The sequence below is a fragment of the Gavialis gangeticus genome, unplaced genomic scaffold (genome assembly GCF_001723915.1).
Source record: "Gavialis gangeticus isolate Ggan-Ray unplaced genomic scaffold, GavGan_comp1, whole genome shotgun sequence".
NCBI lineage: Eukaryota > Metazoa > Chordata > Crocodylia > Gavialidae > Gavialis > Gavialis gangeticus.
In genome coordinates this window covers 16,937,005-16,951,748 of record NW_017729016.1, presented here as the reverse complement: position 1 = coordinate 16,951,748, position 14,744 = coordinate 16,937,005, and the positions used below count along the sequence as shown (strand labels likewise).

The window sequence follows — 14,744 nt, the reverse complement described above, 5'->3', positions numbered from 1 at the left end:
GCTACATTAAGTTATAGACAAATTCATTATCTTGGTGAAAAATATTCTATGAAATAAACCATTGAAGTGAATGACGAGATTTGTGATAAACATAATTGACTTTCTTAATGCACACCTACAGGTACGGGGTAAAGATATGGATTTAGAATTTGTTGGGCTGAGTACTTTCAGGATCAAAGCCCTGTTTCTTTCACATTAGTGTTGGTGAGTTGCCCGCACTCCTCTGTGTTTCACTCTGTTCTCAGATTGCTTCTGGTCTCTTTTAGGCTAGGGACAGAAATTACACACAAATCGATATAAGTGATTGGAAACGGGTTCAAATCTGTAATACAACAGAAGTTCAGTGCACATAAATTACTTTCAAAACGATGGAAACTAGTTTAAGGTAAACCTGGATGGATGTAGTATGGGACTTAAGCCGCCTTATCCTAAATCAGTTATTGACTTTCTGTCCCAGATCCTCCCCAGATTCAAGTTAACTCAGTCCCCCAGTATCCCAGGATGCTTTGCATCCTCCCTGCAAACACCGCCCCCCCCAGCCCCGTAGGGCGAATGGGCTAGCTTTGACCCAAGCTGTCTGCTCCAGCCCAGCAGGGAGGAGTGCTCTAGCACCCCCCGGCTTCTGGCCTGGGCCACTGCAGGCATGTGGCTGCATTTCTGGAATCAAAAATGAATGTCTGTTCACTTGCTTATTGGTCCAGTCTACACAGCTTAGACTAACCTGCGAAGATTGAGTCGATTCAGCCTTGGGCCTTTTGACTGTCGGTACTTAGCCTTAGTGCTGGGTTTGAGTTCTCCTTGGTTAAAGAGATTCTCATACTCTTACGATTGGGTATAACTGTGGAGCAGACTAATATGTAACCCGTAATTGCTGCTTGCTTCTGGCTCAGAATGGTCCAGTAGTCCTTATCCAAAAGTTAAAACCTTCTTCATGCAGAGATGGGTCCAATAAAGATGTTGGAAAATTGATTTGTTTTCTGTCCAGTGTGTTCGTTCCATCCTAGGGTGTTTTGCAAAGGCTATTCCAGCCTCGGAAAAAATGACTTTGTAAATGCAGTTTCCAAGAACTCTGTCTAATTCTTCTCCATGTGGCTCTTTTCCTGCTCTGTCCTGCTGGGGTATAATTCCACCTGATTAAATATTTGTGGAAAAAAATCACTCCCAGGTGCCTCTGAATTTACAGTCTCCTGATGTGCCCGCATCAGACCTTGTGGTAATTTCATTCTTGCCTCTCACTCGCTTGTGTGCACACTCTGTGTCTGCACAGGACTGGCATCTCCCGCAGTGTTTAATGAGTGTGTTTCATTTCCCCACACCAGGTCCCAGGTTTATGTTAAAACTACATTCATCTTGTTTGAGTGCCTTTTTCTTTAATAATGTGACATCATTAACAGGCCCTGCACAGCCAGAGCCCATAACTTTCTTGAAGCTTCCACTGAGCTCAAAGGCTGAGCCGGTGGTGGACTGCACCTAATTGTCATGTTTGTTTGTTTGGGGAATTGAACTACTCGTTTTATGCTGAACTCTGAGACTGTAATTTTTTTGTTTGCTTGTATTTCAGTGCAATTAGCTTTGGAAACTTAATGTTTTTCATTTCATTGTAGCAAGCGGCTTGGCTGTTTGCTTCTGCTTGGGATACAGCTCTCAAAAAGGCCGGTTTCATATGGTAGCGATGTTGTTAGAGGGACTCTGAAGGGTCGTAATAAATATCTTCCTGAAAGGAAAGGTTTTTAGGTCTCGTTGTGTGTGCTTTGGCTGTTTCATTATGTTTTTTCTGTCATCCCCTGGGATTATTCTTGGAGCTGATCACAGAATGGCTGATTGGAGACTAGCATGAAAGAGAAGAGGCAAAAAGTGGCATCAGAGCATTGTATGCCACTTTTGTGAATCAGAGCCCGTAACCCACCAAGGATCACAAGGCGCTTTAAAGGCTCCTTCTCTGGGATGGGATTCACCTCTCTCTCTTATTCAGAGGCTGTCACTCTGAGAGAAGGTTCTTCTGGCTTTCACCTAAGGGAGCCCATTGCCTTCATCCCGGTTCTGGCTAGGGTTTTGTTAGAGGTTGTTTGCAGGGAGCGTGCACCAGACATCCACATATTACAACATGATACTTTCTCCTTAAGAAAAGTGAAGCCATTTTCTTTCTCCTTCCACTGTTACTCCAGGAAGGTTTTTGCCCCATCCATCTCCCCACCCTCCTTTAGGAGTTTTTGGACAGAGTCTGTTTAGTCTCCAGTTAGGCTGCAGGAAGTGAGAAGCTTTGGGACCCCTCTTGTAGAGGCTCCAAAATATTTGTAAGGATCTTCAGTACCTGCTACCACGAGAGGAGGTAGCATTTATTTAGTGGTTGGGAAACTGCCTTGGGACTTGGAAGAGAGAGCTTCTGTTCTCAGCACTGCCTTTAGCTTATGTAATAACCTTCAATAAGTTGCTTCTCCCCTCCTGTGTATTTGGATGGCAGTTCTTTGGGGCAGGAACTCACATTTATAGTGGAACTGTCATTTGGGTTTAGCCTTTATTCATTACAGTAGTGTTCACTTGACAATTATAGGTTTTTTGGAAGAGTTATTAGAGAGGTCAAGGCCAAAATGGTCCTGGAAACTGGCCCATCCGTATCCCAAGCAGTAATCCTTTTGGGGTGCAAACACATCACCAAGAATGGTGGAGTAGCCCAAGTTCAATTGAGATCAGTACTGTACACATTTTAGCTATAACTAGCAACTTTTTGTCTTCAAGCCTATGAATCCAGCATCCTTTGCCAGCACTTGGGGGAGGCAAGGAGAGGAAGAAAGATGCATAAGTCTCTTTTAAATCAAATACAAAAGGCAACAGAGAATGAAAGCTTTAAACTTAATATATCATCTGGGCAGAAGCAATCATCCTGGCTCTGCAGTGTTTTAGGTGTTTAGGTGTTACTTAACTGAGTCCACATTTTCCAGGACTGAAGTGCTAGAGACCAAAAGGTGGCAAACTAATAACTAGGAGTATCACTGAACAGAAATCACAGTGGCTTAAATCGGCTTTCTGACTTATTTTCTCTTTTTGTCTTGAAGGCTCAGCTGTCTCAAGTTGTGGAAGAAGTGGGGAACCAGAAGCAAAGAGCAGATATGGTAAGCATGTTCTTCCTTTTATTCCTTGTTTTGTACTGCGGTAGAAGAGTGGCACATGCAGCTTTAATACCTTTAAATAATATTCATCATTCCCAAATTCCAGATGTGAACGGCATATGAGTATTGTAAGGAGGGGAGCGAGAGAGAGCAAGGAAGCCAGCAGGTGTCTGTGCCTCATTAAAAACTGTTGCAGGTCTGGTACCTTAGCAGTTTCCACACCTACTTGACACGGACTGCACTCTGCTGAGGGTTAATGGTACTTTTGACTCTTCCTGGCAGTTTGCTTTCTGTTTGTTAACAGTTCTAGAAAGGAAGCAAAATTTTTATTTCATAATGAATTAGATCCCTTCCTCAGGCAGCTGTTTATTGAGTCTGAGATGCGACAAGGGACCATAGGTGAGATGAGACAATAGTCTGCAAAGCAATTTTTATTATTTCTGTTAATTTTTCAGCTGTGTTTGTCTCTTCTATCGACTCTAATCCCTAGAGGAACCAGAAAAACACACAGGCCGCGAAACAAGGGAGTGGGAGGGGTGACATGGTGCGGTTACTTTACTGTATAAGCTCCTTCATATGCAGCAATGAATTAAACATTAGCATTTAACCATTCACCTCCTTGTGGTATGCAAATGAGTAAGTCGCAAGGGCTTCATCTGCAGATTTTTTTTTTCCCATAAGCAAACCTGAATAGCGCAGAACAGAAACAAGTCAGTGTCTGATACTGCATGATATTAAACTGGGTGAATTTTAGCAGTCATGAAAAATGAATGGCAGCTGGCACTGCCAATTTGGAGCAGGTGCTGAACAAGCCTCTGGTCTAAAACCCAAGTCATAACGTACATTATGTCTTGGTAGTATCCTGGATTTTCTCACCACTCTGCTAATGTACATAAATCCCCCCTTCAGTGCTCCCGCTATTCTGGTAATGGGTTGCCTCACATCTGTCAACGTTACTCAGTTTGGCTGTGTTGCTCTTTGCTGTTCCAACATTGAGCTGTTTTATAATAGGAGACTGTCAGTGTTGTTAAACTGTCTGGTTCTTCTGTGATGTGGACAGATGTGTTTGAAAGCTTAGGCACTTTCTATAGTGATATAGGCCAGATCTGAACTGAGATCTCCAGAGAAAATGGTATTACTCTCATGTGCCATCTTATTACATGCTTTCTTGTCATGGTTTTTAATTCTGAGTGCTGAGATTTGGATATACCTGAGCAAAAAGCTGTTTCATCTTCAAGATTCTGGCCTCTGCTTTACCAGCTTGTCAGAAGCTTTCCCTTGGGTTACATGAATGAGGTTTCAGTTCACTATGGCTAGGGAATTCCCCATGCCTTGCTTTCTTCTTTGCAGGCCCCATCTGGACTGCTGGACTCTAGGTTGGTAGTAGTTTAGAAAGGAGGCAGCAGAGTGCTAAACTTTATCTAGTCTGGTTGTTCAACAAACTTAAGGAAATTGCTTCAATGGTGACATGGATAGTTTTCTCTCCCTCCCTCATCCTCATATCCTCCTTGGGAGGGGCTGACTCAATGTAATGCTTTCTCATTAGTGGTGGCTATTGGCTTTGCAAAGGTTTTCCCTCTTTCCACAAATAAAACATTCCTCCTGGAGGAGAATGCATCACTCCTCTTCTCTCAACTGCTTAGCAGGTGACAGAGTAATATCTCCCTTGGCAGATTGCCTGGAGCCCCAGCCCCAGCCCTCTCCTTACTAGTCAACACAAGACTTTTCCTGGCTTGTTTCTCCAGCTTAGTGTGTCACCTGCATGGCCTTATTTTCAGACTCATTTTTAGGTTGATACTTCAACAGTTGTTTTCCTGATTTGGGTTCCTTGCATCTCACCTTTGTCCTTGTCCCCCTCCACTCGCCCGCCTGTGATCCGCTCCTCATTATTTGAGGCTAAGCTTCCATGGCTGGGGAGGTGCAGAAAGGCCACTTCTTGCCCTGTGTTCTGACAGACACGGATATTGCTTTTCAGCGGCAAGCCTGTGGACAAGCGTCTAGCTGTAAGTGAAATGGAAGAAACACCTGTCAAGTGCTATCACGCAGGTCAGTGGGTCTTCAGGCTGCTCCTCGGGATAAGCCTCTGCTCAGGAGATGTATCTACAGCCACTGCAAAGAGCGCTAATGGTTCTCTCACCCTCCCCAAAGTGGTGGAGAGGAAGTGATGTGCTCAGCAGTCCAGGCTCTCGCTGGCTTTATCTTAGCAGCACATTTGATGGGGTTTCTGCAGTTATGCTATTGGGAGCACCAGAGGTGCCATGGTAAATAACTCATTTGTTACATCCTGATCATTTTGATGCAGCCCATGTAGCATCAGTCTGTTGGAATGGTGGCTTGGACTACAGAGAGCAGCACCCTGTTTCAGGGAGTCATGTCTGCGTAGAAAACCCCAGAAGTGTTGGCACGTGCAGCTGGGTGGCAGTGCAGTAGCTTTGGTCTGTAACTTGCTGCATCAAAGGCATAATAGATCCCCTCTGCTAACTGGAATAGTGTATTCCAGCCCATGATTCAATTATTTCCCTGCTAAAAGTCAGTTTACTACTAGAAAAGAAAGAAATTTAAATATCTTCAGCTAATTGCAGTTGACAAGACAAAGGCAGTTTGACTTCCCAGTATTAATTAGCAAACCCATACTAATTAGCTTGTATAAGCACAATTCATGCTTCTTTCCCTAAATGCAATTAATATCGCAACTGAAGACGTCTCTGGGCTGTGCTGCTGTATCATTAACATACTTCACCCTAATTAGACACGGCCAGTAGTGGCTGGAGAAATGAGTTTGTGATTGCAACCATAAAAAATCCTCTAATATTTTATATCCTTCAGGGAACTTGAACCTAAAATTTATTTTCTGATTTAAGAGAAATTACCTCTGTCATCGTGCTGTGTAATTATAACAATGGACCTTTGATTTTCTCTCTCACCCTTCAGTTATTTGTTTTTCCTCATTTAGTTTTTGTATGTATTCCCGTTGGGAGCACTCAGGGTCTGACCGACTTCCTGATGGAGTTTTGTACCATACGGTACAGGAGAGAGTCTCCAGTCAATCTGGCAGGACATGGCCTGAAGCTGGGTCACCAATTGCTTCTGGTTTTGCAATAAAAAGGTTGTCTGCTTTGTTTATTCTTGTTGGCCAAAGCTTTTGCTTTGTGAAGTTAAGCTCGTTTGCCCCACTTTTTTTTTTTTTTTTAGAAATTATGTCAACACAAGACTTGTTGGGTTGTTTGTTTTTTTCAATTGACCTGGAGTCTGATCCTTTCCCCAGAGCTTGCCGTTCTGTCTGGAGGTTGTCCATAGTATTTGCCAGCACCAGTAGCTCCCTCAGCTTTGGGTCCCAGGATCTTTGAGCACATGGTGCTGTAGTTTAATACTTTTTTGGCATATTGGGTTAAGAGTCAGTGGCCTGGTTCTATTGCCATTTGCCCTTGCTGAGAAACCCAGAAAAGTGTTCTCTGCAGATGGTTGGTTTTAATTCTTTTCCTTTCCATAATTTTATTTTTCTTCCTTTGTATCTGTTAGCACCAGGAGGGAATTCTCTGGCTCATGCTTGCTATACAAATAGTGGTCCAGGGTCCTTGATCTTCAACTTCCTTTCAGTTCTGTTTTACAGTACTAGACACTTCTGTGGAGACTTTTGCCACCACTTAATCTCGGAGGGAAGCAGTGTTGGTGTTTGGGCACTGAACGGGCGTCTGAATTTTCATTGTATTGTATCTGGGCATCTCTGGCATTTTTTTCAAAGGAGTTCATATTAAATCCCAAATCTTCAGCCTGCTCATTGGAAAGAAATATGTTTAACCTGCTAAAAGATTTAAGGGGACTAGTCTGAAATGTTGCTTAGCAAGGTGGGAAGTCAAAAAAGTTTCTCGAAGAAATAGCTCTAACAGAAAAGAAGAATTTCAGGACCTAACAGAAGAAACTAAGAAATGGGAAAGGGACAAAAAGAACATGTGGAAATGGGGAATGCAAAGGGCAAGTGTGGAACAGCCACAGAATCAAGTGATATGATGAAGGCGGAGTGAAATGCCTTCAAATGGCCAAATTTTGAGCCGCATTTCTAGCTGGAAGGAGACTCAACCGGGCTTAGGAAGGGATACAGAAGGAGCAGTAGCAGTAAACATCAAGAGGGAGAGCTGTGATTCTTTACTAGATGTAAGCTGGAAAGCTACACAAAGCCCACTGTAGAAGCGGAGTTGAGAAGGAATCTTAATGTGCAAAGTTTAGTAGGGAATGCAAGCCTTGGTTGTATTTTCTGATTTAAGAGGAATCGCCAGTAGCACTGTGCAGTGTAATTATAACAGTGGAATGGTGTTTTCCCTCCCTCTCACCTTCCCTTTATTTATTTGTCCTCATTTACTTTATAAGCAGCAGCAGGTTTCAGAGTCGGGCAGTAAAAACCCACATTGTTTAGAAACATTTTTTGTAAGTGGAGCCTGCAAGCTTGACCTTGGATTTGATACCCAGCACTCGCCAGGGTTCAGTCTGTGGGTGTTAGGAAGAGTACACCTCAAAATAGAAAGACCTCAGGTGGGGAGCTGGGCAGTCGTGCTAAGACATAAAACATCCGTCTTATCCCTCCTTAGCAGTGAAAGGTGATCGAACGTACGGTGTAGAATATCACCAAGACAACAGGAATGATTAAAGTAGAGACTTGCAGAGAAATGTAATCCTCCAGATTATCTACAAATGGATGACACTTAGATCCATAGGAATTAGAGCGCTGGTTTGTTGTAGGTATAGGTAAACTGACACAGTTCATGACCTCGTAGATCACCTAGGTTAGGGAAAGGCTTTAAAAAGAACAGGGCATTGTTCTGTTTAAGGCGGAGGCTACAGAAAAGGGAATGGGCAGGTAAATTCTCCATCCAGAATGACGGGCTTTAGTTTCCAAATTGTTTTGGATGACAGCTCTGTAGCATTTGACACATTTGATCCTAGCATCTCACACAAGTCTAGCACAAACTGATGACTACCCGGGTATTTATTTTAGCAACAGTGTGATCATCACAATCGTTTAGTAAGTCAGTTTTAGTAAAATATCCAGTGCCAAAATTAGATTAAAAGCATGAAGCTGTTTATAAAGAGCAGAAAAAAATTGAAAAAAAATGAAAGAAAGGATGGGAAGGAATCTCCTGGATCATAAAGTCCAGGTCCCTGCTAGCACAGACAACCTTGTTCATAAACTTTTCAAGCTCTGTCGTAGAATTACTTGGGGTTGTTTGCCCCACCATTCCTGCCAGAAGACTGTTTCACACACTTGGTGCTTGGGTGGTTATAAAACTTCTTCTAATTTCCAGCCTAAATTTATTCATGCCTGGTATGTAGCTATTTGGTTTTTTTCGTGCCAGCAGTGTTCTTTAGCTTAAATATATTCTCTCCCTTCGTGATGTTTAATTCATGATATATTTATAGAGAACAATCCTATTGCTTCTCAATCTTTGTCTTGCTGGGTTCAGCAACCCAAATTCTCTACTTGTACGAGAGGCAGTCCATTCCCCTGATCATTCTCATTAGTCCTTCTCTGAACCTGGTCCAGTCTGAATTGAATTTTATTGAACATGGGTCAGCAAAATGATGTGTGGTATTCTGGAGGCACCGCCTTTCCTAGAAATATTTCACTCAATGCATCCTAGGATTGCATTTGTTCTTGCTGAAGCTGCATGGCACTGATGGCTCATAGTCATCTTGGGCATTTTTACACATGCTTTGGGATGCAGTGCTTGGCGCTTTAATTAGCAAGCAGCGCTAATTAAAAGCACCCGCGTGTCATGGGTTTCAGCTCTGCCATGCGTCCCCATGCTGAAAAAATGGCAGTGGGGTGCTTTGAACTAAAGCTCATTGAACGTGTTTTATTTCATAGCGCTCCGTCGCCATTTTTTCAGCATGGGGATGTGCGGCATTGCTGATACACGCAACGCGGAAGACTGCCAGCGCAGTCTCCCTGCACGCCTACAGGAGCCCCTTATGACTGACTGACTCACCCACCCAGGTGTTCGTGCTCAGTCCTTTCCAACTGATAAGCTTATAGCAGAAATTCTGTTAGTCCTTAAATGCATGGTTAGTCTTTGAGGCTGCCTACAGATGTGAAAACAAACAAAAAGCACTTCACTTTCAGCTTGGTGTGCCCCCACACTGAGTGCACTCATGCCCAGAAGAGGCATTGCATTTGTTTGACCCAGCTTGACCAACATCTGTGTAGATCACGTGCCTCAGCAGAGCTTTTTGGTGCTTTTATCTAATAACTGATTCAATGAGCTATTAGATAAAAGTGCCTAAAAGCCCCACTGAAGCACCCGATCTATACAGAAGCTGGTGAGCTGGGCCAAACTAACACGATGCTTCACATCCAGTAAAGCACTGCTTATTGTGGGGGAGGTTTCCCCCACACCTGTCAGCAGCCTATATGCCTATGGTAGGAATATTGCAAAACCTTTTCCCCGTAGCAGAAAAGAAGACACCTCAGTCAGGTACATTGGATCCAAAACCAAAAATGCTGATTATGATATCTACCGTATACCCATCTCAAAATGCTGTACTGATTGAGGCGCTGGAAATATGTGTCTAGGAAGAAATACCAAAAGGAAAAATGAAATAGTCACATTTCCCCTGTGCACAAATTCTGTCTTTCCTCAGTTATTGGGTATGACTTTTTACCTCTTTTGGAGAACTGTTAATTTAGGAATCTGGATTGATGAGAAGGGGAAAAAACCCATGTCATATGGGTATAGATAAGTGTTTCTCCCCCTTTTCCTCGCCTTTTTTGATCTCCTTACCTAAGATGAAGCTCTGGCTCTCGGGGCAAAGTATTGCTTTCTTAGGGTAAGGGAAATAGCTACATTAATGTTGGGAATCAGTCTTCCCTAGTACTGTTCCTGGATGGAAGCTCTGCCTCCATACCTGTTATGATATGTACACAAAATTCAGCCTCTTCTGGTCCTCTTGAAGCAGGCAGGCAGCAACTCTCTAGGTGTGAAGACAGTGCCTCTTGTTTCCCCTGTCCTAGCAGGTGAAATGAATGGCCCTGCAGAATTCCCTCTGCTAGTTTTGTTGCATCTGCTGTATGTTCCATCTGAGGCAATTCATGCTCCATAGACAAGGCTGTGACAAAATCAGAAACATCTGCTGCATATTTCTAGCAGCAGAAGAAATAGAGACATGGAAACGTTGGGACCTTAAGTAGGTGAATGTTAACGAATGTCTTCTTACATAGGGAGGTGATCAGCATGTTGCAGTTTGACTCACTGGCGTCTCAGCGCCACTTTAATTAGGTTACAAACGGAGGCTCTGTGACTCAACTCTTTGTGGCTTATCTCAGTTTTAAAAATCCATCCAGGCACATGGGATCGAACAGTATATTCTCTTCAAATTAAAAAGAAATAAAATGTCTGTTTAAAAGTCCCATTACACAAATGAACCTGCTGTTGGAACCATTAACATTAAAGTTTTATGGAACTCGGCAGCACTATTTGGTTTCAGCAGGCCAGTTTTCATTTTCTTGTTGAAGGCAATCACAACTGACATGGGGTTAAGGAGTTTCACATTGTACTGGAAAGCGCTTGCGTAGCTTTTTGATGCAGGGAGCCTTTCTGTTTTTCTTGTGTTGGAAAACCCATGGAAAAGCCAGTCATTTCAGCATGTGAAAAGGTAACCTAGTCCAAGCGCTTTATGGCAGCTCTTCTGCAAATCCGATGCATGGAAGTTCATCTCGTTGGGAGCCCAAGACTTTATGGTGTGATTTGGTGTCAGTGCTTCATGTCCACTTTCAGCGGTCGACTATAGAGACAGAGGTAGCAAGCCGCTTTTCAGTCAAAAGGATTGCATTGCAACTCCTGCTCTTCAAAATTGCGCTTCTGGTCAGAAAGTGGATGACGGTTCATAATGTGCCATAAGTTTTACAATACAAGATTATGTCTGGAATTGTGTTTTCAAAGAAGAACCAGCATTTTCTTCTTTGTTGGGACACAGTAGCATGCGTTGAATGCTGATGAGCAAGGGACAAAGCTGATTTGTGAGCTTTTGGATTACGTATGTTCTGTTTTCTTGCCAATGCTGAAATTGGAGTATGTCAAGACAATAAAATGGATAGGGCAGAAAGGGAAGTTCCCTTTGTATAATCAGCTAATATTCACTGATTACGAGTTGGCATCTTGAATAGGCCGTACCATAAAAGTCTTGGTGATGTTGCCTCTTCCTTATGGTAAGAAAATTCAGAGTTAAATTCTCCTTAAATGTAGTGCTTTTCCATTCTTGATGGCATCTCATTAAATCCACTATCTCAGGATGACTGGAAGTGATTGTATTAGTCAAACTAAACCTTCTTGAGAGGAAGTCATGGTCTTCCAGTCGCACTAGATTCTTGATCAGAGGCAAGCTGGGAATCGGGTGCAAGTTCCTAGATACTTTGGGATTCTGGGATTTTGGTGTTTTTAGTATTCCTTGTCTGGAAGAGAGCAAGCAGGGATTGCTTCATCTGGGTATGATGAGTAAAAATGGTGCTTGTATCCAAATGGGGAAGAGCAGCCCTTGAGTATGCTCTGACCAGCACTCAGGGCTGGGGCATGCAACCCTTGAAGTTCACCCTATATTACAAGAACAGGAGCTGATCAGTCTCCTTTCCATTCACACTACCCTTATCACTACTGGGAGGAGGGCATCTTGCAGTCTTCAGTGAGGGAAGGAATGGCTAGTAGGACCTTTTTTCTTCTATCCAAATCCCCCAGGAAAGTAAAGAACCCCTCTGCTCCCCTGCATCACCATGGGACTATCATGCCTGATCTGACTTTGCAGTCAGGTGCAGTTTTGTAGACCTAGTTGTTTCTGACCATGAACATGGGCACACAGATCTTTGGGTAGCTGATTGTGGAGTGTAAATGAAGGTATCTGCGGTGGGTGTGCCCACAGATGGGATATCTAGCTGTCTTGGTACCTATGGACACCCAATGAGAGTGGACAAGCAGGGAGACCCAGGTCTACTAAGCTGAGATTCAGGAATGCCTATCTTAGCCTTTGAGGCAACAAATGAGAGCAAGACAAGGGACAATTCCCTTGCATTTATGTTGCCTCTTGTCTACTCCTTCTCTCAGTGACCTTAGAATAGACTACCCCAAGCCTTGTCTTTTTGGCTATTAGAAGCTTGGAAGTAGGATTGGTTGTAGTCGGGGTCACTCTGAACTATCCCATCGGGACAACAGAGTCCTTTAGCAGAAGCTGCGAAACCCGATTTATCCACTGAGACTAGAAGATCCTATAGCAGAACTTTTCCTGTGACCTCTTGGTAAATAATGAATGGGTTCCCCATCCCTTTTTTGAATCACTTAATTGAAGCTGACAATTCTTTGTTGGATTACAGGATCTGACTTGTCAGGAGAATTTTTACTTATTTATGAATACTTCATTAACCTCTAAAGACTGGCTGAATAAAATTGGGCTCCTGCCAGGCTTGTCCTGTTGATGCTGCTCTTGGTCCTAGTGTCATCTTACATCCTGCAGTTTTTCTTCCTCTTTGTACTAGGGGTAGGACTTTACTGATGGTGGCAGGGGCGTGGTGTGTCCCAAATGCTGGGGGAGCCAGGCTTGCGTTCTGGCAGTCATGCCAAACTAGTAGTATTCAAGGGTGAATTGCTGTTCGTTTTTCTTTCTGCAAATTTTTCGACAGTGACAGTAGTGACTGAAAGGGGCCATACACATGCACTATAAAAGGGAAGTCCAACCTAGCAGTGCCTGCTTTATTCTTTGTATTTTGCCATAGGAAGGGAGGGTCTTTCTACCCCCTGCACATTCAGAACTGACCCCTTCCTTTGCTGTAGCAGGAAGGTCTCCTGTTGGCTCATTTAGCTGGAAAACTTGGAGTGCTTCTAAATCAACTCTTCCTCAGTCTGTTTTGGAGAAGGGCTTGGGGAACAAGAGCAATGACTTCAAGCATCTGCCACTGTTTCTTGGAGGCAATTGGAAGCCTCTGCTGAGAGAACTTCTTTTATGTGGCACTAATTGGATTTCCTGCACCATTCCTCTGTTTCCTATAAGTGGGACTTCAGAAAACACACTGAGCATGAAATCCTGATGTCCCCGGCTCATTCTCCCTCCTCCACCTGAGCCAGAAATGAGAAGAGCGCCTCCAGCAGTAGAGAACACCAACACATTCGTGGCTGCAGCATTTATACAAGGTGAAAAAAGGGCTTTTCCTAGAAGCATGTTGAAGTATTTGCCCCTACATGCCTCTCTTCACCCTCTGAGGGTATTTATATTTGGAGAGAGCCATTTCCAAACTAGATTGTTTCAGGCTGCAAGCCTAGCCCTCAACCCAATCAAGCAAGGCCTTACTCCATCATGCCCATGTCCTTAGAGATGGAGGAAGCACAGATGTCCCAGTTGACAGCCCTGTCCGAGGCCACTGCAGAAGTGCTCACAGCACGGCTGTCAGATTCCAGCAAATCTGCAAATTCTGCTCGATACCTTGTCACGAGGACGTAGGAAAGGGGGAAGGCCCTTTTCTGCAGTTTAATCAGAGGAAATGCATTTGTTCCTCTCTTAGTGTTTTTCTTTAAACACTTGTTATTTGGGGACTGACTGGCAAGGACCCTGAAGAAGAGGAAAAACCGAAGGGAAGTCAGAGGTCACTATCTAAGACTTTGGTTGAATGCATCAGAAATCCCCCTGTAGTTTATTTCCAAGAACTGAGAGCCAAATCTATTATAAGCAAACTTTGCACACAGCTCCGCAGCTTCCTTTGTGACATGGGGACTGAATCAAAAGCTCCTTAGAAACCCAGTGTTGGCAGCTGTACCTGTTTCTTGGAGAGTTCGGCCCTACTTCTTTGGAAAAGGGACCCATCTGCTGCCTTGTCCAAGGCACAAGCGATGCTCTGTTGGTGTTGCGGGCTACAGCGATGGCATTCTGGCTTCCTGGCTCCAGGAGCCTTGTCGCGCTCCCAGAAGAGATTGTTATTCAATGTTGTGCTGTTCCTAACCAGGGGTAATGGGTAGGAGGTGTCAGGTATTTAAGTCTAATTACTTGGGGAGCATCGTTCCTCTCAGTGGACACCAGCTGGTATGCTGTCCCTGGTGGGAGGAGCTTTCTGTAGTAATTAAAGGGAACAGTCTTTCTGTCTGCTGGTGGAAGCGGTGAAGCAGGTCTGATGACAGTGGAGAGACTCAGCACTGACGTGGAAGTCAGATGCTTCCTCTTCTGAAGGAGCTGCTAGAAGAGGTTAGGACCTTCTGCTGATGTGTGCCCTGCCTTTGGTGCAGGAGGGCACAAAGCTAGCAGTAAGGAAATGGGAGCATAGCTGAGCAAAGGGGAAGGGGATCCATGCTTACTACTTTCTCTAGACCTGGGAAGAGGAAGACGGGGAAGAACGTGGTTCTCCCCTCCATAAGCTTGCAGTGATTTGAATATTGGTGTCTGAACATGGGTGCAACTGTGCAGTGTCAGTAGAAGTTACTTTCATACATAATATGCACCTTAAATACAGTTAAACAGTAATTCCTATAATGGGTGGATGGGGACCTCAAGGTATCCTTTCATTCTTGGTAAGTTCCTGCAAAAACACAGTTTATTAGCTTGTATGTGTAGCTTTGAATGTGTAAGCAGACTGCCTTCTTCAGAAGGACCTAGAATAGAAGAAAAATCCTGGCTTGC

General features: G+C 43.8%; 1 protein-coding gene across 5 annotated transcripts in view; it reads left to right on the top strand.

The window, feature by feature from the left end:
• The window catches only part of MAD1L1 (MAD1 mitotic arrest deficient like 1), a 582,466-nt gene that overhangs the window by 305,022 nt on the left and 262,700 nt on the right, over positions 1–14,744 (top strand). For all 5 annotated transcript variants that reach the window (XM_019512951.1, XM_019512948.1, XM_019512950.1 and 2 more), the window contains one exon: positions 3,054–3,110. In XM_019512951.1, the coding sequence (XP_019368496.1) occupies positions 3,054–3,110 (57 nt within the window). The remainder of the gene's footprint in view (positions 1–3,053; positions 3,111–14,744) is intronic.